The sequence below is a fragment of the Phoenix dactylifera genome, chromosome 2 (assembly GCF_051530095.1).
Source record: "Phoenix dactylifera cultivar Ajwa chromosome 2, Ajwa_hap1_PhDact_Kaust_v1.1, whole genome shotgun sequence".
NCBI lineage: Eukaryota > Viridiplantae > Streptophyta > Magnoliopsida > Arecales > Arecaceae > Phoenix > Phoenix dactylifera.
The window spans coordinates 31,392,464-31,416,710 of record NC_143191.1 but is presented as its reverse complement, the minus strand read 5'-3'; the positions used below and the strand labels follow the sequence as shown (position 1 = coordinate 31,416,710).

The window sequence follows — 24,247 nt, the reverse complement described above, 5'->3', positions numbered from 1 at the left end:
ATGATCCATTCCTTGGCTTGGAATTAATAGGACAATACTGTGGCTTTTGACAGGCAATTGCTCGTAACAGATGGCAATAATCAATTAATAATTAGTTATCTCTAAATGATCCATTTAGTCGACCAACAAGGAGATAACTAACAATCATAGACAATTAAGTGATCTTAGAAAGTATCGGTTGATATCTTGGTATATATCCTAACCTAGATAAAAAAAATATTTTTTCATTATATTGTACCATTAGGTAGTCAATAGCCATACAATCCAAGACCTCAACCAAAATATGCCTCTCTTGATAAATTTCAATACCTTTGGGGTTTTGTTCGGCGTCAAAGGCCATTGCTAGGGAATGAGATCTCACAATGGAGAGCTTCAGAGCCGAAAAAAAGGAGCGTATGAGAGAATATACAAAATATTACCTTTCATTTCAAAGATGATTTTTCTAATTCCAAAATATAAAAGAAAAGATATCTAGGGTCATCGGCTGCTCCCATCCCTCATCAACTCCTTCCAACACCTCTAGATTCAATCCTAGACTAATTAGGTACCATCGCATGACAGGAGAATCCAAACAAATTATAAAAATTTACAACTGAGAAGCTTTTAGACTCTCAGCCAACTCCTTTATCATCCGAGCTGTGGTGAGATCCAAACAACCTAATGGAAGAAGTAATTAAGATTATTTTCTTGCAAGGCCCAACCCACAGACTTTTATCTCGATGTATGGGGGGCCCTATTATATAGAAGATGGACGACCATCAAACAACATACATCATGGATGACATAATACATGCTTGCGGACCATTATCCATCTTTTAATAGTAGTTATTGAGAGCTGCACAGGTACAACTGGACATCTTAGAAGACCCGCGCTCGGCATGACAAAGGGCGGACCGGACCCATCCATGTTCCAAGAGAGGCCAAGACCGGCGCTATTTGCTCGTGCACTCCCCCGGTGCACTCACTTTCTTGGCGCTAGACATCGAGCGCTCCCTCTTCTGACGGTAAGAAGTGGTAACGGCCCACCTTGTTTGGATTCCGACGCGCAAAATTCCTTTGGCTCGCGAGCGAACCCACCCATCCCAGCCCGAACCGCCTCATCGAGCGGCGCGCATCGGCACGGCCACAGACCTAGGGTTTCCACTCCCCATCCACCGTATAAAATCCCGGTACCGCCCCGAGAGGGAGGCGCGGTGCGGTACGGCTGCCCTCCCAAACCCTCCTCCTCTCTATCGTCCCTCTGCCATTGTATCCACGCCCTTCGGATCTCCGATCCTATCCGAATCCGTCGAAAAAAATACCCAAAAAAATCGAGAAAAGAAAACCCTAAAAAAGAGTGAATCCTTTTCTCTCTCGGTCTCGCTATCTCTATCCTTTTGAATCCGTGAGAGGAACGAGGGTTTGCTTTTCTTGTTGTTCTTCTTGTCGTGGTTCTTGATCTCCTAGTGTTTGTCCTGAGGAGTGCGGGAAAACAGGGGGAAAGGAGGGTTTTTTTTCGAGGATCGATCTGAGAGATGGCGCAGGTCCAGGCTCGGCCGCAGACGCCAGTGTCCGGATCAGCGGGGGCTGGGGCGGAGAGCGGCGGCGGGGGGAACCAGTTCCCGTCGACTTCTCTGTATGTCGGGGACTTGGAGCTGAACGTGACGGACGCGCAGCTGTTCGAGACGTTCAGCCAGCTCGGGCAGGTGGTATCGGTTCGCGTCTGCCGGGATATCAACACCCGCCGCTCCCTCGGCTACGCCTACGTGAACTACAGCAACCCGGTTGATGGTGAGTGTAGGGTTTTAGTCGATTTCTTTCGTCCTTGTTTAATTGGATTGTAGTCGCTGTTTGTGTTTTCTTTGAGATTATTTTTGCATAAATTGCTACTATCGGCTTCTCTTATGGTATTTCTTTCTTAAGATTACATAATCATACATATTTAGGAATTGTAAATAAATAGTAAATTAGTTATTGGCTTTTAATGAGGCGCCTATTATTTGAACACCGCGTTGCTTGCAATTTTGGGTCCTATTCGTGTGCTTATATCCACACTGCACTATTTTGCGTCATCAGTAATTTTGCATGCTCTTGCTTTATTCCCAGTGTTTGAGAGCACTCATGCGCCAGTTGTTCAAAAGATTTAGTTGATTATTACTGCGTGGTATTGAATATAATGGCCACTTGAGTAGAAGCTTCTTAGTAGGAGAAATGGCATGCTTAGTCACCAGTAACTCATGAGGGCTGCTAGGAATTATTGAAAAGATACAATTACTTTTCCCAAATTGTTTTTTCTCCCGTTTAAAGGAGTGAATGCACGTCAATGTATAATGTTTGGTTGAGGTTTCAGTTAATGATTAAATTCATGGTCTTAGAAGTCAAGGTAGGTTTCTGAATAAACTTGAAATCCGAATTAAGATACCGGTCTTGATAGTTTAGATGTTGAGATATTTGAAACTTGTTGATATGGGACTTCAGTCTATATCTCCTTAAACTTTAAAGAGGAGTTAAAATGGAACTATTAGACAAGGGCTTCCTCTTGTCTCAAATATATGTGGTTACAATATATCATAACCACCAATGTTGTTATGATATGCTCCTTATTTTTTGCTTTAGTTGGTTTTTTTTTAGGAGCTTTTCTGCATCAAAGTCTCGAAAAAACCCTAAATTTCCATGTTTACCCTTCTTGTATAAAGTGCTTGTATGCTCCTTGGATTGTCTTACTTTTTGAGAATATTGAGGGGCATGCCCATTTGAAATTTTCTTGTAACGTACTAATGTTTGCTTTTGACTTTTCGAGGAGTAAATAAGTAATTAAGCACTTTTTGAGCAGTAAATAAGTAATTGAGCACTTTTTGAAGAGTATGTATGTAAAAGAATCCTTGAAGGGATAAATGGTAAAATAATATTAGGACTCTACGTTTTGGATGGAGGTCGTCATCTAACAAGAATGGCACATGCAGGTTTTTGACTTTTATTTGGTATCCACTTTGCACTGGGTTACATATAGATACTTTCTGCAGGTCAAATATGTGTAATTCCCTAGTTTCAATGGTATTAAAGATTTTGTGTTAGATGTTAAACTGTAGTTGATGAAATTTGTTGTTAGACTTAACTTTTTTATAATTCTACTTGATTTGGTTAGCATTTTATTTTTCCTCTATCAAATACAAATATTCAATTTTGTTAATGTATCAGTTGCTTAAGTTTTTTTTTCTCGCATTATAACATTAAAATTCTAGTTAATTGATACGTTCTTTATTTACTTATTTTTTGTGAGAGGATGGCTAGATCTGAAGTTTTGAATCATATCAGAGCTTGGAAAGTGTTAATTTAAATTGTATGTAGAGTTGATGAGAAAATTCATATTCCTCATCCTTTTTAATTTTTATTTCCTCACTAGTTCTCTCTGTCTTTCTGTCTGTCTTTTTGCTTTTGTTTTGGGTGTGTGTTGTGTTTTTTTTTTGGTTGGGGGGGGGGGGGTGCTTTTCCTGATTCTCACTCTTCTAAATTTTATTGACAGCGGGAAGGGCATTGGAAGTGCTGAACTTTACCCCCCTTAATGGAAAACCTATTCGGATGATGTATTCAAATCGTGACCCTAGCCTGCGTAAAAGTGGGGCAGGGAATATATTTATTAAGGTATTGTACCTTTTACTTTCATGTATTTTGTTTGTCCAAATTTGGCCCTAATCTAGCTGCTTGGTCAAGTTATCTGATCTTTTTTCTTTCTTTGGCCTTGATATGTGTTTTATGACGTTACTTTATGTAAACCCTGTTGCAGAATCTGGACAAGTCAATAGACAACAAAGCATTGTATGATACATTTTCTGTATTTGGAAATATTCTTTCTTGCAAGATTGCCACAGATCCATCTGGTCAGTCAAAAGGCTATGGATTTGTTCAGTTTGAGCAAGAGGAAGCAGCACAGAATGCAATAGCAAAGCTAAACGGCATGCTTTTGAATGATAAGAAAGTTTTTGTCGGACCTTTTCTTCGTAAGCAAGAAAGGGAGAATGCTGCAAGCAGCACAAAATTTAATAATGTATTTGTAAAAAATCTTTCGGAGTCTACAACAGAAGATAATTTACGAGAAATTTTTGGTCAATATGGAAATATTACGAGTGTTGTTGTAATGAGGACAGGTGATGGGAGATCGAAGTGCTTTGGATTTGTTAATTTTGAGGATCCAGATCATGCTGCTAAGGCTGTTTACGAACTTAATGGGAAGAAATTTGATGATAGAGAATGGTATGTTGGAAAAGCACAGAAAAAATCTGAAAGGGAGATGGAACTAAGAAGAAGATTTGAGCAGATTATGAAGGAGGCAGCTGACCAATATCAAGGGACTAACTTGTACTTGAAGAACTTGGACGATAGCATTGGGGATGATAAACTGAGAGAATTGTTTTCGGAGTTTGGCACAATTACATCTTGCAAGGTCTGTTGAAGTTGGTTCTAATTAATTGTATTTTATTATCTTAGTTCATTAATTTCGTGGTCGGAGTTGGCATAAAGATTTGGAATATTTTATAGGTTATGCGCGATCCTAATGGTGCAAGTAGAGGATCTGGATTTGTTGCCTTCATGTCTCCTAATGATGCGTCTAAAGCTGTAAGTTAAACTCTGTTACTTGGGAGGTCTGTAAATAACCATTATGAAAATCTGAGTTTTCCCTTTTGTGTACGTCACGATTTTTCTTTCTTGTAGCTTGCGGAGATGAATGGCAAAATGATTGGCAGCAAACCTCTCTATGTTGCACTTGCACAGCGTAAAGAAGACAGAAGAGCAATGCTGCAGGTAGTGTACCTAGAGCAGTTCTTTCATGATGCATGCAAAGTGTGAATAATTGTGTAAGCTAAGCATTGTGATTGTGTTATGATTTTTTTTGGTAACAGTGGTTTTAGTCATTGCTTTTATCATTTAAATGGCTGCAGTGATCTCTCACTCATGTATTTTGTGATTTAAAATTTTTCTTGTTTTTTAGGGGATTGATTTCAAATGTTATTTTAAGAGTTGCTAATAATTATTGCAAAAAGGCATAGTATTAAATTCACCCAAGATTTTTTTCACTGTACTTATATTTTTGGGCTAAGGTTTTAAGATGTCATCTTCTTTTTTCTAAACCAAAGCTTGAAATTGTATTTTCACATTGCCTATGTAATTTTCTTGTTAATGCTTTCTACTACTCTTGATACATATTGTTCTTAAATATGAAGCCCTTATTTCTATGCTTAATTTTTTTATTTTGTGGAAATAGCTGAACTGATGATGACACCACTTCGCAGGGAAACGTTTAACTGTTATAGGGAACAGTTTGTTGATATTTCAACTGTACTTGGTTAATCTCTTTTACGATTCATTCCTAAAAAGGGTCTTTTCCTTTAATGCAGTTCTTTTTCTGTGCTAACTTCTAAACTAAGAAACGTATTTGCTCTTGCTTTCCTATTTTTCTCTTGCTTTACCTATGACACATAACACATACTGCTTGCCATACTTGGGCCTCAAATTCTCATTTTGCACGTGCATGCCGTCTCAATCAATTATGCCCGACATTATCATCATGGCAACACCCACTTGTATGTGCAGTTCTTTTGTTTTGTCCACCTTGTTATAATTCAATATTTCTCAGTGTTGTTCTGCTTCTTTTTTAAATATAACCAAGAGAGCAAAAATGATATTGGTTATCTTTTCTAATTGTCTTTTAACCTGATGCAGTTTGATTTGCATTCCTTTACAATTCTTTTTCATTATATTTTTGCATATTTAAGAAGACATTCAAATTCAAGCCTTTATTTTTTTATTCGTATTGGTTAATACAATGTATAACGTGCAATTGGTGCCTCATGTCCTAAAATGGTAATGTTGTCTGACCACTTTCCAGCGATAATGCCTTGAATTAATCCTTTGTGAGCCACCTGGTGTTCAAGTCCCATCTGTTTTGCTGTAGCTACTTCTAAAACCTAATACCACTCAGTTGTCGTCCTTTATGATTGTAATATACTCTTTGTTTGCACCTTACTCTTTTATTCTTGATGCTCAACTATAAATTTTCTCACAGTAGGCATCCCTTCTTCTTATAAATGATGATCATATATTTCTTACTTCTCAATATTTTTCATCAGTTAACTGAAGCAAGATAGATTGAGTAATTTTGTTGACTTTCCTACTGGAAATCCAATAAAGTGTAATAATCAACGTAAAATAAGTGGTCTTGTGCGGGAAAAAAAACCAAGTTGCTTTATAGTGTAGTTTCATTGGGACTTGCATGTGAAAAACTATTTTCTTATCAGGCGATCGGAACCCTTAAGCTGAATCCTCAAGGGCCATTTATTTATAACAAAAAGAGATTTGAGGGCTACATGGAAAAGTTATTGTGCATGGAAATCCTCAGAATAACTTATATTCAAAACCTATCATGAAATCTGGAAGTTGAATAGCATCATCGCTTGAGCACTTGCATCTACAAGTGTTCATCAATACATTCTTCAATTGTATATTTCATTTTGCCATCATATTGACTAAAATTCACTTTAAACTCTAGTTTAACTTTTATTGTTGTTGTTGTTGTTGTTGTTGTTGTTGTAATGTAACCTTATTTTCTTTTATTAAGACATTAACTTATTTTCAAATACCTTCAGTTGCATTTTACAAATTTATATCATCACTGCTTCAGGTCATATGAATAGATATTTGCATGTGACAACACCTTTTGCTATCTCCACTCATGCACTTAATGTCATCTTTATGGTCTCTTTTGCTGATAGTCTGTTCATTTGTCAGGCACAATTTTCTCAGATGCGTCCAGTGGCAATCCCACCTTCAGTTGCTCCTCGTGTGCCAATGTATCCTCCTGGTGCTCCTGGTATGGGACAACAACTATTTTATGGTCAACCACCTCCTACCCTTTTACCTCCTCAGGTGAGTTGTTTTTTGATGAATTTTAATTGATTGGTGTTTTGGTTCCAACCTGTCCTAATTGGCATCTGCTTTGACTTGGAAAAGCCATGCCAATGGTTTGAAAACTGATACTTGCCTTAAGCGATTGGCTGGAATGTACTGCCGCCACTAATGCTACAGCCTATAGCACTTGTAGTCACTATCACCATTGACACTGTTGCCACCACTACCATAAACAATATTCTGCCAGTACCACCTCCACGACTGCCACTACAACTAGCACCAATTAACATGATCTTCGGTTTTGTATTTCGAAAGAGCAATTTGAGACCACCAGATGTGATTATTGTTCGAGTAACTACAAACAAAAGAATCTCAAATGGTCTGTTTTGTTCTTAAAAGCAGGAATGCTTGCAATTTGCCTTGCAGGCTTCTAAAGTTTCCGGTTCTCTCCATTTGTTGAAGTGGTTGAAGTTTTATGCAAGAGTTTGAAATTCATAAAGATGATATTCATGAGATTTGTGATTTGATTTTCAAAGTGATTAGAAGAGTGTGCGCATGCGTGTATTAGTTTTTTTGTATATATTTTCAAAGTATTTGCTGCACTCTGTTTTCCTATCCATTTTTTGAGGTCTTGCAGTATGTTCTTAGTCAACTTTGCCTAATTTTGACAAGAATTTGGTTGATCCTAGCAATTATAAATTATTGTTAAAATAGAGAATATTTTTAGATTGACCATCAATCACCAATATTTCTCTCTTCACAGCCTGGATTCGGCTTCCAACAGCCACTTGTTCCCGGGATGAGGCCTGGAGCGGCTCCTATGCCAAACTTTTTCATGCCAATGGTCCAACAGGGTCAGCAGGCCCAACGCCCAGGTGGTAGACGAGCTGGTGGGGGCCCTGTGCAACAAACACAGCAGCACCCTATGCCACTGATTCCCCAACAGGTGGGTGACTATTACTTTCTCTTCTAACATGTTTTTGGGTTTTTCATCACTATTGATACCTTTTGTTATTAAGCAACTGCTTATCTGGGACATCTGTAATGATAATTTGAATGTTGCAGATGCTTCCTCGGGGGGGACGTGCCTACCGCTACCCTCCTGGGCGCAGCATGCCAGATGTGCCGGTGCCTGGTGTTGCTGGAGGAATGCTCTCTGCCCCTTACGACATAGGGGGTATGCCCCTAAGAGATCCTGGCATGTCACAGCCTATTCCGATTGGAGCATTGGCTTCAGCTCTTGCAAATGCTAGTCCTGAGCAGCAGAGAACGGTAATGTTCATTTCTTTCTTTCGGTCAGCGTAAATTTGCACACGAGGCACATATAGATTTCATTATTGTCGATGCATCCATTCTCTGGCTTTGTCGCAACAATGTTAGCAATCTGACTGTTTTCTGTTTAGATGCTTGGTGAGAGTCTATATCCACTTGTGGATCAGCTGGAGCATGAACACGCGGCCAAAGTCACCGGCATGCTTCTTGAAATGGACCAGACAGAAGTGCTGCATCTGTTGGAGTCCCCCGAGTCCTTGAAAGCCAAAGTTGCTGAGGCTATGGAAGTCCTGAGAAATGTTGCTCAGCAGCAGCAGGCCAGCACCCCAACTGATCAGTTGGCTGCTCTGTCGCTGAATGATGGCCTTGTTAGTTGAGTTGATACATTTAGTCCTTTAGATTGGAGGGATTTTGCATGAACAATTTGAATTTGTTTGAGTAGCAGATGGTTGTGTGGTGACTTTTTTTTTCTTTTCTCAAAACAAAATATTTAATTTTGAAGCGGGCTGTTTGATAGGCTGACTTTTTAGTTTATAGAATGCTTTAATTTCTAGTAGCATATTTTGCTATTGCTTCTTCCCTCTTCACCTTTAGGATTTGAGATCTTCAATCCGTTTCCTATGTGGTGATTTAGAAATATGGCACTATGCTTGGAGTTGTTATCTTGACAAGTCTGTTGTTTTGAAAGTTTGTATGACGTTATCTGGTAGTATGATGGACGAACACCTTGGAAACTGTTTATTTATTGTTTCTGGTGTCGTTTTCGCTATCGATCAGTTTTCTTGCTTTTTTGTGTTCTTATTTTCATTGAATCAACATCTAAATATTTTAGAAACGCTTTTTTTTTTTCCTTAATATTTTTACCGTTCTGTGAAACTCCTTTTGAGTACTTGATGAAGTGAAGTAACTGGGTTTTTCCCCCGAACTTTCTATCTCCGACTCTGGAATTCTTCCACATTCACAAAGTTGCGACTGTGCTTTTTAGAAACGCCGGTTTTTTGGTCTTTGGGACTCATCTTACGTGTGATGCTATCTGAAGCACGATTCTTACACAAAGAAATATTATTTTATTTAAAAACATTTTATGAAAAATAAGAATTATAATTATTTTTAAAAATATTAATATGTTTGGTAAAATCAAGTATTTGACTCTTGTAAATACTGAAAATCAAAAATTCAACCTTGCTTTCAATTTTTGGTAGTGATGAGGTGATGGCTATTATGGGGATGGGAGGGGCTTGACCGAGGCCATGGTTACAGTGGCAAATACGATGACGATTGTAGAATTAACAAAGATGATAGCGGCAATAGGAGATGATGCTAATGGTGGAGGTGAAGATGATAGAGAGGGTTGGGAGAGAAACGGTTGAATTGGATTAGAATTAGGTCAAGAATATGTCTATCCAAATTTGACTTATTTATTATGCATGTCAAAACTCCATAATTAAGTCGGACTATTCACGCCATATCCAGATTGTTGGTTGATCCATGGATCAGTTAATGGTAAACCTCAAAAAATTATCCAGTGTAGGCTGACTAGTAGAAAGTCCTCAAAGAAGATATTTGTGTAGGCTAAATAAGAGGTTCTAGAAGAATACTAACATTCGATAAGTACCAAGGTATAAATAGAAACTTGGTCACTAGGTTGAAGTACTCGGCTAACAATTTGAAGTTGTACTTGGTTAGCAGCCTAATATATCTAGCTATCGGGCCAAATAGTACTAGAAAGATGTTAATCTCAGATTAAGTACTAGAGAAATAGACATAAACACCAAGGTTTGCAGGTCGAATCAACAAAATTGTAGGCCGAAATATAAAGAATGTAGATCAAAATACTAAGAGCCCCCGTGTTGAAACACCAAGGTGCAGGCCAAGAACCTGAGGTGCAAATTGAGGGAGAATGAGTTATTGGTTTGGGATGATACTTTTAGTAAAGCAGAATTTAATAAGAGTGGCTAGCCAACAACTACTACTCTATAGAATATGGAAGGAATGGTAGCACTACCTAGAATATATGAGTAGTAGAATGCAGATAATTCTATGCATAATAATAGTGGTTTACATGTCATAAGCCAGGAAAAATAAGTATCATCAATAAGTAGTCACACCTATCTTACCGCTACTTATAGAAAAGTAAGAGAACTATTTGGAATATAGAAATAATGGAAAGAAAATAATTGCCGAGCATGATGAAAGTAATCCACGTGGTGCAAACTAGCAAGAACAAATGTAAAAGCCAAGTAGTAGCACCTATCCTAGCAATCAATAGGAGCCGCTTATAATTATTAAATTATAATTTTGAGAAAAAGTCTTTTGTCAATCAAATAACCAACATTTTTATTTTATTTTTAGTTATCTTTTTTTATTTTATTTTAATTTATCTTTTAGTTTGTAGTTTCTAGCATGAAACTATAGTTACTACTTCCTTTTTCAAGAAGATAGCACTTAGGTTTGAAAGTTCTGTAAAATCAAGATGGTAGGATCTATTATTATTTATTTTTTTCAGTTCGAACATCACACCGTCTCATAAGGAGAAAAGGTTTGTATGTATATATATACGTATGCATATGTGGGTGTGTCTATATATATATATATATATATATATATGTATGTATGTATGTATGTATGTATGTATGTATGTATGTATGTATGTATATGCGCTTTCATTGGCTCCAACAGTCGACGAACGGTCCTCCAAAGAAAAATTGTGGTGGGCGCACCCTACAAACCGAGATGCAGAAGAGCTGGCTTGAAGCCAGAGCCCTCGGCGCACCCGTCCATTTGGCCGGCTCAACCCGACCCGTTGTCAAGTGGTACGGTAACTCGACCCAGTTCCATGTCCACAGGACATATCTCTCCCTAGCTAATCCCACCCTCCTCTCCCTTTCCTCTCTCTTTCCCCACGCGCCATCGGCCGCTTATTGGCATCCTTCCGTTCTTTGACCCCCTGCCCTCGCCTCCAAATCAGAAAGGAGGAGCCAAGGAGGAGCACAGAGAAAGAGATATACCGATCACCATAGGGCCCGTGCTTCGCGCCCCATGGAGGAGATCTCCACCGAGCACCAGCCCTCTATCCCTCCCCCCGCCGACGGGGCCGGCCCCTCCTCGTCGCCCCAGCCGGCGTCGCCGTTGGTGAGCCCCGCTGGCGCCGGCGCCCGCTTCGACGACGACGAGGAGGATGAGGGAGACGTGTGCCGGATCTGCCGCAACCCCGGCGACGCCGGGAACCCGCTCCGCTACCCCTGCGCATGCAGTGGCAGCATCAAGTTCGTCCACCAGGACTGCCTCCTCCAGTGGCTCAACCACAGCAACGCTCGCCAGTGCGAGGTACCGAACCCTTCTTTCTTCGTCTCTATCGATCCATTCCTTTATTCTTTCCTGATGATGGGTTTTAGGGTTTCCTTTGATCTTTTCGATCTGGTGCTGTAATTAGGTTTGTTTTCCGTCGGATGTTAGTTCTGATTCTTATCTCGTCCCTTTTACGAATCGTGTTTGGAGGTCGCGATGCGGATCTCGCGAACTTCGTCAACGTTTTCGCGGTTTTGGATATGGAAAGCGGGTCGTTTCAACGGTCCTTTATCAAACTACGGCGAATATTATTGAAATAATAGTCTGTATGGCTATTGGTTGATCATCTATCTAGTTAACGAATCTCCCATCTGTTCCATAGATCAATCAATCTATGGCTCTGATTCTTTTTGCTTTAATGCAATAATTTATTTAAATCATTTTTCAAAAAAGTCTCAATAGGGGTGTTGCAAGTCGACTTGGTTGCTGAAAGTGGAGGATAGATCTTTTTCATTTATATTAAATCTCACAGCCAACTACAAAATTTTTCATGCCCTACATGTACCCTTTTTTTAATGTCAAACCAATAAAAAATTGTTGATACTCGATCATGATCGATGATGATGTGATTGTTGAATTGTTGATGATATAAAACCCTTGTAAAACATTGTTATGGTCATATTGCTTTGTTTGCATAAGACTTGCTATTTCACATTATCTTCTATGTCCATTATGTTGATGTAGCACACTGTCTTTTTAAGGTATGCTAGCATGACTCTTAGCCTCTAACGCTTCATGAACTGCTGAACCATACTCTGAGGTTTCCAATATGGAGCCTGTAGCAATCCCACTGCTGATCTGCAGTAATATCAAGGTATAATTTCCAATTAGGAAGACTTTGCTGCATACTGATCAACCATGTCTATTCGACAGAAGACCATTATCTAGTTGCGTCTTGTCTACAAGAGATGTTATCTTCATTTGGTAGATGTAACCTTGTAAACCAGCATTCAGGTAACAGCTCTCTCTCTCTCTCTCTAATCTGAAGAGACTGTTTCTCATTTGAAAGACAGTAACTAAATGTTTTGTACCAGGCCATTCTTGTAAGGTTGAGACCAACACGTCTTCATGCTCAAGTTGCTGATGGTTGAAATTGAAACTAAGAGAGAGTATTTGGATCGACTATTAACATCATTTTTTGTAGACCTTGCATAGGACTCTCCTGTCATCTATTTTCATTATGTATTTGGCTCCATAAAGGATTATTCTCATCTTTATTTCCTGAATACAAATCGGATCTAGCTCGAATCATAGATTTGTCTCTTGACTAGGTTCTTATCTCGTGCGCTTAAACCTTCAAGGTGTAAAGAGAGGAAATCTTCACCAAGAGGATTTTTTTTTTTGTCACCTCAAGTGAAACTATGGCCTCCACAACCTCCAGTTTGTTTTTCAACTAGTGAAGCACTAGCATTTTGCATGTCGGTGCATGTGGGGTATGAGTTAAATATACTAGACCATGGAACTGGGGATAGAGTAGGAAAAAAGAAAATAAAATCTGACAAAATAATGGATGAAGCAAATGTTGTGCCATTTTAGACTCAAGGCAGAGCAATGCATGAATAGTGGAGTATTACATGAAGATGTTTTGGTACATGATAACTCATCATTCACTATAGAGTCATTGATGCTTATTCCAGGGTGCAGTTGCAGTGTCATGTACTCTTGATGGGCCCCATTGTGGACTTGCACACTTATGATAGAAACAAGCCAGGTGTTGAGTCAAACTTGAGGATGGATTCGAATCCCCTGAGTTTCCATTATAATAGTAGAAGACGTAATGTGGGCCAACTAATGTGTTCCATGGAGTGCTTGCACATGTGTCAACCTCTTTGATGTTGTCATATAGATTTTTTGCTCGTCTTGTCTTCTTTAAGATTTCATGTACTATTCCAGGGTGAATTTTTTTTTATGTTTCAACACTTTAATGTGCTTACTATTTAGTGATGATTGACCAGGCTTCTTGTCAATGCTTTTTGTATGCTTTGCAGGTGTGTAAACATACATTTTCTTTTTCCCCTGTTTATGCTGAAAATGCCCCTGCAAGACTTCCCTTCCAGGAGTTTGTGGTTGGGATGACCATGAAAGCATGTCATGTCCTGCAATTTTTCCTCCGGCTTGCTTTTGTTCTTTCTGTTTGGCTCCTTATAATACCTTTTATCACATTTTGGATATGGCGTTTGACGTTTGTGAGGAGTCTTGGTGAAGCTCAAAGGCTGTTTTTGAGCCACATATCTGCACCTTTGATTCTCACTGATTGCTTACATGGCTTCCTGCTTTCTGCTAGCATCGTGTTTATATTTCTTGGGGCAACGTCATTAAGGGATTATTTTAGACACCTCCGTGAACTTGGAGGACATGATGCTGAAAGGGATGATGAAGGTCATGAAAGGCATGGCGCTCGTGCTGTGAGAAGATTTCCTGGCCCTGCTAATAGGATAGCTGCTGGTGATGGGAATGCTGAAGATGGAGGTGGTGCCCAAGGAATTGCTGGGGCAGGTCAACTTATAAGAAGAAATGCAGAAAATGTTGCCGCGCGGTTGGAAATGCAGGCTGCCCGTCTTGAAGCACATGTTGAACAGATGTTTGATGGATTGGACGATGCAGATGGTGCAGAAGATGTACCATTTGATGAGCTTGTTGGCATGCAAGGGCCTGTATTCCATTTGGTGGAAAATGCTATAACAGTAAGTGCATGTTTCTGTGCTGCTGAACTTATGTTACACCTTTAGCTTTTCTTGACTGAAGAAGACTAATTGATTTTACTGTTCTTTTCATCGAACATTTGTTGGCTGATTTTATATTTTGGTTTGTCAGTGAAGGTGATATTGTTCTTTAAGAAAAAAAATGGTTTTGATTTGTTATGTTGGCTGTTTATGCTTGAAACCATAACTTATTACAGGGTATGATTGTATTGTGGTGATGTAACATGGAACCTGGGACTAGTGGATCTTGGAGTATCACATCTATCCCATGACCAGAGGGATGTTATTGTATTATTATCTTGCATCAAATTAGTATATTTTTATGTAGGGGTAAAATCAAGCTGAGCCAAGTTGAGTAGCTAGAGGCTCGAGCTCAACTCGATTCAAAATATTTGAGACTTATCAAGCTTTAATATCCAAGCTCGAAATTGATTTGGTCAAAAACAAAGGAGCAATACTCAAGATCGGCTCGACTCAACTCGACTCGAATTTGAGCCTTGGTCATAATTAAAAAAATATGATTAAAACAAAATATAACATAATATTATATTTTAAATATTCAATTAATAACATATTATAAATAAAATATAATATAATCAAAAATATATATACTCGACTAGGCTTACGAGCCTTTAAGTCGAGTATTTTGCTATTCGAGCTTGACTTAAAAAACTATTTGAGCTACTCGAGTTTGGCTTAAGCTTAGTAATAGTCGAGCGGAGTCGAGCTTGGACTTGAGTGAAGCTCGAGCTGCTCGACTTATATGCACCCCTAGTTTTATGCCTAGGATTGTGTGTGGTGGAGCATATAGCTAATTGGTTTGAACAAGGAGGATTGGCAATTGATTGAATTCATCAAAGTGTTTTCTGTGGTCACATGGTTGCCTCTATGGATGCATAAATTGTTGTGCACATATTCCAAGTGCCAAAAATTTTCATATATCATAGAAGTTTGTTGTGATCTAAAATTGTCAGTATTTTAAGCATTCATTTCTTTATTGTTGCTGTGATGGTTATAATTTGATTCATCTAGATTGGATTTGTCAGTTTGGGGACAACTCTACTATGCGATGTAGATTTTTATTGATGCTTTTGCTTACACCTTTGAAAGTTGTTTACTATATCACTTTTTGAATCCCTTTTGTTAGTCCTACATTTGGCATCACTACAAGCTCTTTAGAATCAGCTTGTATTTGTGTCAACTTCAGTTTTCCCACTATTCTTCTGTTTCATGGAACGCTGACTCTTTTTTAAAACAAAAATGAATGCCTCCTCTAATGAGGGCCTCCTCACTTCCTTGTGTCACATGCCTATACCATCTTAATTGTTTCCCTACTACTTTTTATTTAATTGCCGCCAATCTGAAGCTTCCTGCAATGCATTCTTTTTTTATCTTATTATTTTCAGTTTACCACATATCCACATTAACATTTTATCCTTAGCTCACTTGGTTGGGCCCCAAATATTGCCCAAAGTTTGAGGCATGCAGTATTATGGGTCAAATTGCTGTTTTATTCTTCTTGTGTTTGGAGGACTTTCATCCATCATCCATTTATTTAATGGACCTTGCAATCATTTCTTTGCAAGAAAATTAGCCCTTGTTTTCTTTCATGGCATCTTTGGTGATTTTGTATCCTAGTCAAGGTTGGAGGAGCCGATACCGGACCCTGTACCAGTTTTTCGGCGGGACGGCTTGGCGCGGGCCTCCTCCGTGCTGTGCCGGGCCGGGTCCGTACGGACACAACGAACAGACGGGCGGGGGAGAGGCCAAACAAGAGAGAAAAAGAGAGAGACAATGGGGGAGGGAAGGAGAGGATGCTGGCGGAGCTCGGCGGACCTCGACGGACGCCGCGAGGGGGTTGGCGCCGACCTCTGTTTTGTTTCGCTTTAAAAATTTGAGAATTCGTAAGTGAAGTCGGCAATCGATTTGCCAACTTCACTTACGAATTTTCAAATTTTTTAGTTCACGATTCGTAAGTGAAGTTGGCAAATCGATTGCCGAGCGGCCGCTTAAGCGACCTTCTTCTCTAGCGCCGGCCCCCTTGCGGGCTCCGCCAGTGTCCCTCCCTCCTTCCCTCCCCCGGTCTCTCTCTTTTCCTCTCTCGTTCCGCCTCTCTCAGGCTTCCTTCTTTCCCGGTGCCGGCCCCCTTGCGGCCTCTGCCGGCGTCCTCTCCCTCTGCCTCCCTCCCTCGCTCTGTCTCTCTTTTCTTCTCCTTCTCCGCCTTCAGGATGGCATCCCGTTTTTTGAGTCGGAACCGTACTGATGAGCCAGGTACGGTTCGGAACAGGCGGAACCGATTGGTTCGAGTCGGTTTTGCCGATGTTGATCCTAGTTCAGGCTTGGTTTATGAAAGCAGTTTGGCAGATGTAGTTATATACTAATTGCGTGCATTTCAAAATTATAATCCCTATCTAACTTCATGATAGACTTTTAACAATGATGATAATGAAAAAAAGAAAATCTAATTGATCTTATCCTATAATTTTGGTTATGGGATTTCAATTGCTTGGTTTAGACCTCTATCTTGGCAGTGTTTAACTTGTGATGATTGCAGTCCTGGCATAGTATGCCGCTAGAAGAATCTAGACACTTGACAGTGAAGAGAAAAAAAAATTCTTTATGCAGTAGCATTTCATGTGCAGATTTTTGTTATTTGTACTGATTTATTCTGATCTTTGTCCTTGTATTCTTCTCAAATTAAAACTGCAGTGGTTCATGAAACTTCCCACTTTTTGCACACCCGACTTCCTACAAATGTTCGATTATATTACCTTGCCATGTGAATTGTCTAGCTTGTATGTAGCTTATATGTAAGCTGATGCTTTATGTTGCTGCGCTGTGTTAATTTACAAATAAATTTTTCTGAATAATTTTTTTCCCAGGTACTGGCAAGCAATGCAATATTCCTGGGTGTAGTAGTTTTTATTCCCTTTTCATTGGGAAGGATAGTACTCTACTATCTATCATGGTTCTTTTCATCTGCATCTAGTCCGATGTTGGCAAAGGTCATGCCTCTTACAGAATCTGCTCTTTCCTTGGCTAACATTACCTTGAAGAATGCACTTACTGCTGTAAAGAACTTGTCAGCTGAAAGTGATAACGCAAGCGTACTTGGGCACGTGGTGGATGTGGTTGCAGGATCCTTGAAAGTAAATGCCACTGGACTGGATGAAGTCTCAAATAGTGTTAGAACGCCTCTTGCATCAGATCTATTGAAAGGAACATTTGCTGGTTACTCACGTCTTTCAGATGTCACTACACTTGCAGTTGGATATATGTTTATATTTTCTATGGTGTTCTTCTACCTTGGGCTCCTCGCTTTGATTCGATATGCTAAGGGTGAGCGCCTGATTATTGAGAGGCTTTATGGGATAGCTACAATAGCAGAGGCGATCCCATCTCTTTTCAGACAATTTGTGGGAGCAATGAGACATCTGATGACTATGGTTAAAGTCGCTTTTCTTCTGGTGATTGAACTTGGGGTCTTTCCATTGATGTGTGGGTGGTGGCTTGATGTATGTACTTTAAGGATGCTGGGTGCAACAATTTCTCAAAGGGTGGAGTTCTTTTCAGTGTCACCATTAGCAAGCTGTTTTATCCATTGGCTTGTTGGAATCATTTACATGCTTCAGATAAGCATTTTTGTTAGCCTTCTTCGAGGGGTATGGTTTAATTTTTGATGCTATTTCTTTAATGTATTGTTATGGCCCTTTTTCCCCTCGTTCTTATAAAGTTATAATTGATAGGTCTTGAGAAATGGAGTTCTATATTTTCTTCGGGACCCAGCAGATCCAAATTATAATCCATTTCGCGATTTAATTGATGACCCTGTGTATAAACATGCCCGGCGAGTTTTGCTTTCTGTTGCTGTTTATGGAAGTTTGATTGTGATGTTAGTCTTCTTACCTGTCAAACTTGCTATGCAATTAGCACCTTCCATGTTTCCATTGGACATCACGTAAGTTTGTTATTTTATTTATTCAATAACCAGGGAACAGTTCTTTGGCTTGTTTCTTTTTTATTTTAATGCTTTTTTTTGTTGTTGTAGTCTTTTCTCTCATTCTGTTAGTATTTTATGCAAGTGCAGTGTTTTTGACCCTTTTACTGAGATTCCTGCGGATGTGCTTCTGTTCCAAATCTGTATTCCATTTGCGATTGAGCATTTCAAACCACGAGCAACAATTAAATCCCTTTTACATCATTGGTTCACGGCTGTTGGCTGGGCTCTTGGCTTAACTGATTTCCTACTACCTAGACCTGAGGAAAATGCTGGGCAGGAAATTGGGAATGGAGAACTAGCAAGACAGGATAGAATGCATGATGCACGTCAAGGCAGAGTTGGGCAGCCTGACCAGCCTTTGGCACGGTTAATTGCTGCTGATGATCATAACAGGAGAGGTCATCCTATTGGAAATGCTGATGTTGCTGAAGATTCTGATGTAGATGATCAAACAGATTCTGAGTAAGCATTTGTAAACAGTTTGATATGCACATGTTTACACGCATATCGGGGCACCAAATCATATATTTATTTTTTTACATCACTCATGCTTGCAGTAGGGGTTCCATGTATAGAAAAAAGTTAAACATGAAGCTAGACTGGAAACTAAGACACCTGACATGTATCAGTTATATGTTAAATAGTGCCATATAAAATGAAATGATGAATATTAACTTGGAGACCTGTTACCTGGTATCAAATGATCATTTAGTGAATGGTTTTTATACAATAAAATAAAAGGTTCATTTTGATCTATGGCTGTGAACTAACCAAACCACTTGAATTTGGTCTACCATCTACATGTAGTTTCAAATATTTAGAGCTTGATGAGAGTTGGATCATTTTAAGTTGATTGGCTGACCATGTGTTTAGTTGCAGGAAACAAATGAACAATTAAAATCTTTATGCCTTGGAATTATTAAAGCCATCCATGTTTGCTTCCAGATGTGTTCATGTGCATGTAAATCTCAAATTGTATCTACAGATGATTCTTATTTTGGAGGGACATCGTTATGGGCATGGGAGGAAGAGTTAAATTTAAAAAGGTGCAACATTTTTGTTGAGTTTAGCCTGGAAAAATATGGAACCCATGTATAAAGTTTATGATATACATCAAATACTCATCCAAAGAATGAAAGAGATTACTGGGCAGCAAACCAAAAAAATAATTATGGTACTATACTCATATGTGACTAGATATTGATAGAATAACTTTTTCTTGAGGAAGGCCTAATATGTATATACGTGACAGAATTCCTGTACCATGCACTAGTTATATGTTTTCTTTGTCAATCATTTTCTTTTTAGGGTGGTGTGCAGAAAATACTTTCCTCTTAAGTAAATTCAACAAGATTTTTCTTGCATAAGCCATTTTCTGTCGCTCTACTTTATCCTAAATATGTGTGTATATATATATATATATGTATATATATGTATATATATATAATGTGTATATATATATATGTGTGTGTATATGTATATGTCTATTTATGTGGATATATATGTATGTTTCCCTCCTTGCTTAGGAGTGGTCTCCAACCTTTCAGGAGAGAATGATAGGCACTGTATCATTGATAAGTTGCTATAAATGAGCATGCACTAAATCTCTGGAAGTATGATTTGGAAGCTGCTAGAGATCCTACTCGTCTCCTTGGGTCCTCATTTTTGACTTTAACAGGACATTGAAACTTCTGTTAGGAGACACTGAGTTCCTGCAGACCTTTTTAGAGTAATATATTGTGCTATCACGTTTAATGTTAATAACGATTTCTTGGCATTGCTGCAATATCTTTGCGGCTTTCACCTTTATTTCACCTTTTTAAATTAGCATTTAGGTTAATTTGAATTTTTTAAAATATCTTAGCAAGATTAATGTTTGAAAAGCTTTTTAGGCATTAGTTGATCTGGTGGATGACGAGGGGGGACCCTGGGATGTTGAATATGCTGTAGAGGATACTTGCGCTATTGTTTTATAAAGTAATAATAGTTTCTTTCCATGTACACGAAACCAAAAGCGTTGAATCGACTACTTATACGAAAACTTGGTTATGAAAGATACTTGGGTTGAAGAATATGGTGTGACCAATTTCAACTACTAAAACACAATTAAACTGGATTAAATCAATAATGTTACACCATAACTATCATTAGTAAGCTGAGTTGAACATAATTATACGATTAAGTAGATAACTGAATGCTCCAATTTCGATAAACAAAACATGATTAAACTGGCTTTGATCAGAATAATGTTACATCATAACTGCTGTTTGAAATTATATGATTAAGTGGATAATTGAATGCAAGACTATTATTTTGGGCTTCCTGCAGGTGTTTTATCTGCTGGTTCTTGTAAAATCTATCTTCTGTAGATTTTATGCATCTTTTATTGGCTTATCAACTTCAATTTTCTCGGGAAAACAGTGATTTTAGTGTATTGCCTTGTCATCTAATCTGACAATCATTTATTCAATTCTTGGCAGGTATGGTTTTGTATTCCGTATTGTGTTATTGCTGATGTTGGCATGGATGACTCTTCTGCTCTTTAACTCCACATTGATTGTTGTGCCTATTTCACTTGGGCGCATGCTGTTTAATGCCATCCCTCGCCTTCCAATTACTCATGGTATCAAGTGCAATGGTAATAATTATGCTTAAGAAAAATATCAAAGCAATATTTCATCACTGGTCAGTTTTTGATCATATGGGGAATCAACATGTTGATTGCTTCTTTTTTCAGATCTATTTGCATTCAGTATTGGTTGTTACATCATCTGGGCTGTTGTTGCTGGAACCAGATACTCAATTGAATATATTAAAACCCGGCGAGCACATGTTCTGGTATCGCTGATTTGGAAGTGGTATGTTATTGTCGTCAAAATTTCTGCCCTACTTTCTATATGGGTAAGTGAATAATATCACACAGGCTGACCGTTTAGAATTGTCTTAAAATTTTCTCTCTTTTTTTTTTAAAAATATCCCTATGTTATTGTTTTCAGATCTTTGTTATCCCTGTGCTGATTGGCCTTCTTTTTGAGCTTCTGGTGATTGTACCAATGAGGGTGCCTGTGGATGAAAGCCCAGTCTTCCTGCTATACCAGGATTGGGCTTTGGGTCTGATATTTCTCAAGATATGGACTAGACTGGTACGCTTACTACTATCTTTATCTATTTGTTGAGTTTCGCTTGTACCTGCAGCTTCATGTTTGATAGCTTTATCATATTCTTTATGTTTTTTCTTTTTTCTCTTTTTTGGTGGGGGTCATGTGTTTAAAGTCTCAATTAAACAAATTGATTTGCACCGTAAACCACTTGGGCAGAGTGATCACATTCCTCTAGCATTTTTAGCATATTGAATGTACTCTGTTGTTATAGGTCATGCTGGAGCAGATGGCACCATTGGTAGATGAAAGCTGGCGTAGAAAGTTTGAAAGGGTGAGAGAGGATGGGTTCTTCCGGCTGAGGGGCCTTTGGGTCCTGCGTGAGATTGTGATACCAATTGTCTCAAAGCTGTTGACTGCTCTCTGTGTGCCTTACGTGTTTTCCAAGGGCATTTTCCCAGTCTTGGGCTACCCATTAATAGTGAACTCTGCTGTGTACCGGTTTGCCTGGCTGGGCTGTCTCCTTGTCAGTATGGTGTGCTTCTGTGCCAGGCGGTTCCACGTTTGGTTCACCAACCTCCACAATTCCATAAGGGATGACCGCTATCTGATAGGCCGGAGGTTGCATGACTATGGGGAGGAAACTCCAGAGGAGAGCAGTGAGTCAGAGATCATTCCACATAACCGAGACATTATCCCAGCTGATGCTGCTCTGATACAGCATGAACGAGAAGCAGATGGGCTCAGGCATCGACGACTTAATCAGCGCCCTAACCACCAACAGAGGTTGGCCATATAAGAGTTTCTCCAGAGGATTTTGCTGCTGCTGCTGTTTGAATTTGTTATTGTATTTCATCCTTGTCGCTAGATAAAAAGTGCTATTTGTAAATGTGAATAGGCTCTGCACCCAAGTATTCATGGACTTTAGTCGTGTGATGTGAGACTTTGGAGGCACTGAGTTTTTAACACATTAGCATTTAGATGGTTTCAGTTAGGAAACTGGTCTGTTAGAACGCTAAATATGAGTTATGTTTTAGCTATGTAAATGTTAGTGTGCAATATTTCTATTATGGTGAATGCTGTGTCACTGAATTAGTTGATATGCTATCGGCCAAGTGTTAAGGCTTCAAGTGCAAGCCAGTTGCAAGCCCAGGATGCATGTAGTTTGGGAAACAGGGAAGATCAATTAACTTGGGCAAAACCTTCAAGAAATAAAGAAATGTAAAGATTATATAGTCATAATTTGTGTCGCATGTAACTCTGCATCCATCTTTTTAAGAAAATGAAAAGATTAGGAAAAGAAGACAAGAAATTGTCATAATATCATCTAAGCAAGAGTAAAACGGTAACAATATGGGGTTCCCGCTCTGCTTGGATGAATGGTTCTCTTGCTGCAATGCATAAGGGCACTAATGCAAATCCCATGATTTGTTATCTCAAATCACCCCAAAGTATTTTTCCTTCATAAAAGCATTAGTATAGTATATAATTATAGTAAACTTATGTAGCAATAATGTAAACATGTCTAACATAGCCAAAATATTTGTATAGCCATGCGCTTAAATTTTTAGAAAATGGAGCTTTTTGGAACATTCGATACGGATGACTTCAGTGACATCAAATTGGGTGTCATTCGAACAAAGAAATTAAACAAAGGTAATAAGACACATTTATAAGGGAGCGAAGTCTGTGTTTATTAGGATTAGAATGAGGGCTGTGTGCAGCTAAATCAACATTTTGAACTGAACAAAACTTTCCAACGGATTAGCAGGCTTTATAGAGTGGGTTTGCGAAATTATTGTTATCTAGTAACAGGGGTCGGATTTTTCTTATCAAGAGGACAGCCTTGTCATTATTTTGTATGGACGGGGAGCGTAACAGAGATGCATGTGCTTATTTTGTCTCGAAATGAAAGCAAATGAGTTTGGTGCCAGTATCTTATTAAAAAAAAAAAACCCGAGAGAGAGCAAGTGAGCCAGGTGCCAATAGATGATGCTGTTACTTACACACTGTTTTCAAAGACTAGTCGTGCATGACACTTTCCATGCACAAGGTGGCAAAACCTTCGTTTGTTTTATGGGAGGAGGAAGGTGGGAGCGCCACCATTCCAAGTCAAAGGTGGGAGAACTCGGTGGGGTTAACTTTAAATTCGGCTTTGGAGACGTAATGTTTATCATGGATCCATTGTGTACTAAAGTTATATGTCACAACCATCACGATATATTAATATGTCCAATCAAACACTGTCTGAAGTCGAATATGTACAAAGGAACGGTTGAGAGATCTTATTTGACATTTTAATTAATGAAAGTGCAAGTCTCGAAACATCACCAAATAGCTGAAGAGGTACGAAAGGAAGGCGATGGACAAATCAAAACGACTGCCAATGTCGCAAAATGAGCCAAAAATATCTGGTTTCTCTCGGCAATTCTAGCCTTTAAAGCAATGCTTGTGCTCATCCTATAGAGGATAGGTTGAGGGATCAGGGGAAATCCATTTCCTGCCGGGAGTATTCTCAGTCTGGCTCTCACTCCTGAGACTTGGCTAGATGACAGTGCCCAATCCCATATAACCCATTCCTTCACAATAGGCAGATTAAAGACTCTGCAGCATAATTCAGCTGTTGGAGAAATGCATGTTTTCGGTTAAAATAAACTTTGTAGCATTTATTTCAGTTTCCAAAGGTCAGTACCAGACTTCTCCAAAATGCTGTCAGTAACTCACTAGTTTTTTTTTTAGTGACTCCGGAGATATTGGCCCCGAACTCCAGGAGACCACCTCATCATCAGTAATTTCAGCTTGATTTCAATCACAAATCTAACGCTGACAAACTATGAAATCAATAAACCTGAGTAGAATATATAAGAGGTGCTGTGTCTCTATAAACTGAGATTTTATTATTTTATATGGAATGAATCCGAGCTGCATTCACAGTGTCATATGCT

General features: G+C 38.9%; 2 protein-coding genes across 2 annotated transcripts; both read left to right on the top strand.

The window, feature by feature from the left end:
• The first annotated feature begins 845 nt into the window (after nucleotides 1-845).
• Nucleotides 846-8,713, top strand: LOC103711507 (polyadenylate-binding protein 2-like). The gene is made up of 9 exons (XM_008797674.6): nucleotides 846-1,770; nucleotides 3,503-3,621; nucleotides 3,764-4,420; nucleotides 4,516-4,593; nucleotides 4,690-4,779; nucleotides 6,763-6,900; nucleotides 7,646-7,828; nucleotides 7,948-8,154; nucleotides 8,286-8,713. The coding sequence occupies exons 1-9, from the start codon at nucleotides 1,515-1,517 to the stop codon at nucleotides 8,529-8,531; spliced, it is 1,974 nt and encodes a 657-aa protein (XP_008795896.2). The 5' UTR covers nucleotides 846-1,514; the 3' UTR covers nucleotides 8,532-8,713.
• Nucleotides 8,714-10,937: 2,224 nt separating this feature from the next.
• Nucleotides 10,938-22,348, top strand: LOC103711508 (putative E3 ubiquitin ligase SUD1). The gene is made up of 9 exons (XM_008797675.6): nucleotides 10,938-11,481; nucleotides 13,491-14,186; nucleotides 17,087-17,866; nucleotides 17,951-18,162; nucleotides 18,292-18,666; nucleotides 20,685-20,842; nucleotides 20,942-21,105; nucleotides 21,201-21,347; nucleotides 21,577-22,348. Exons 1-9 carry the CDS (start codon nucleotides 11,194-11,196, stop codon nucleotides 22,099-22,101), a joined length of 3,345 nt encoding a protein of 1,114 aa, XP_008795897.2. The 5' UTR covers nucleotides 10,938-11,193; the 3' UTR covers nucleotides 22,102-22,348.
• Nucleotides 22,349-24,247: the final 1,899 nt, after the last annotated feature.

Bases quoted from the DNA above. Each gene is read 5' to 3' on its own strand.
- LOC103711507 (XM_008797674.6), top strand. From the start codon at position 1,515: ATGGCGCAGGTCCAGGCTCGGCCGCAGACGCCAGTGTCCGGATCAGCG. The intron at 3,622-3,763 runs GTATTGTACCTT...ACCCTGTTGCAG, and splicing joins CAGGGAATATATTTATTAAG to AATCTGGACAAGTCAATAGA. The intron at 4,594-4,689 runs GTAAGTTAAACT...TCTTTCTTGTAG, and splicing joins CTAATGATGCGTCTAAAGCT to CTTGCGGAGATGAATGGCAA.
- LOC103711508 (XM_008797675.6), top strand. From the start codon at position 11,194: ATGGAGGAGATCTCCACCGAGCACCAGCCCTCTATCCCTCCCCCCGCC. The intron at 11,482-13,490 runs GTACCGAACCCT...TATGCTTTGCAG, and splicing joins GCAACGCTCGCCAGTGCGAG to GTGTGTAAACATACATTTTC. The intron at 18,667-20,684 runs GTAAGCATTTGT...AATTCTTGGCAG, and splicing joins GATGATCAAACAGATTCTGA to GTATGGTTTTGTATTCCGTA.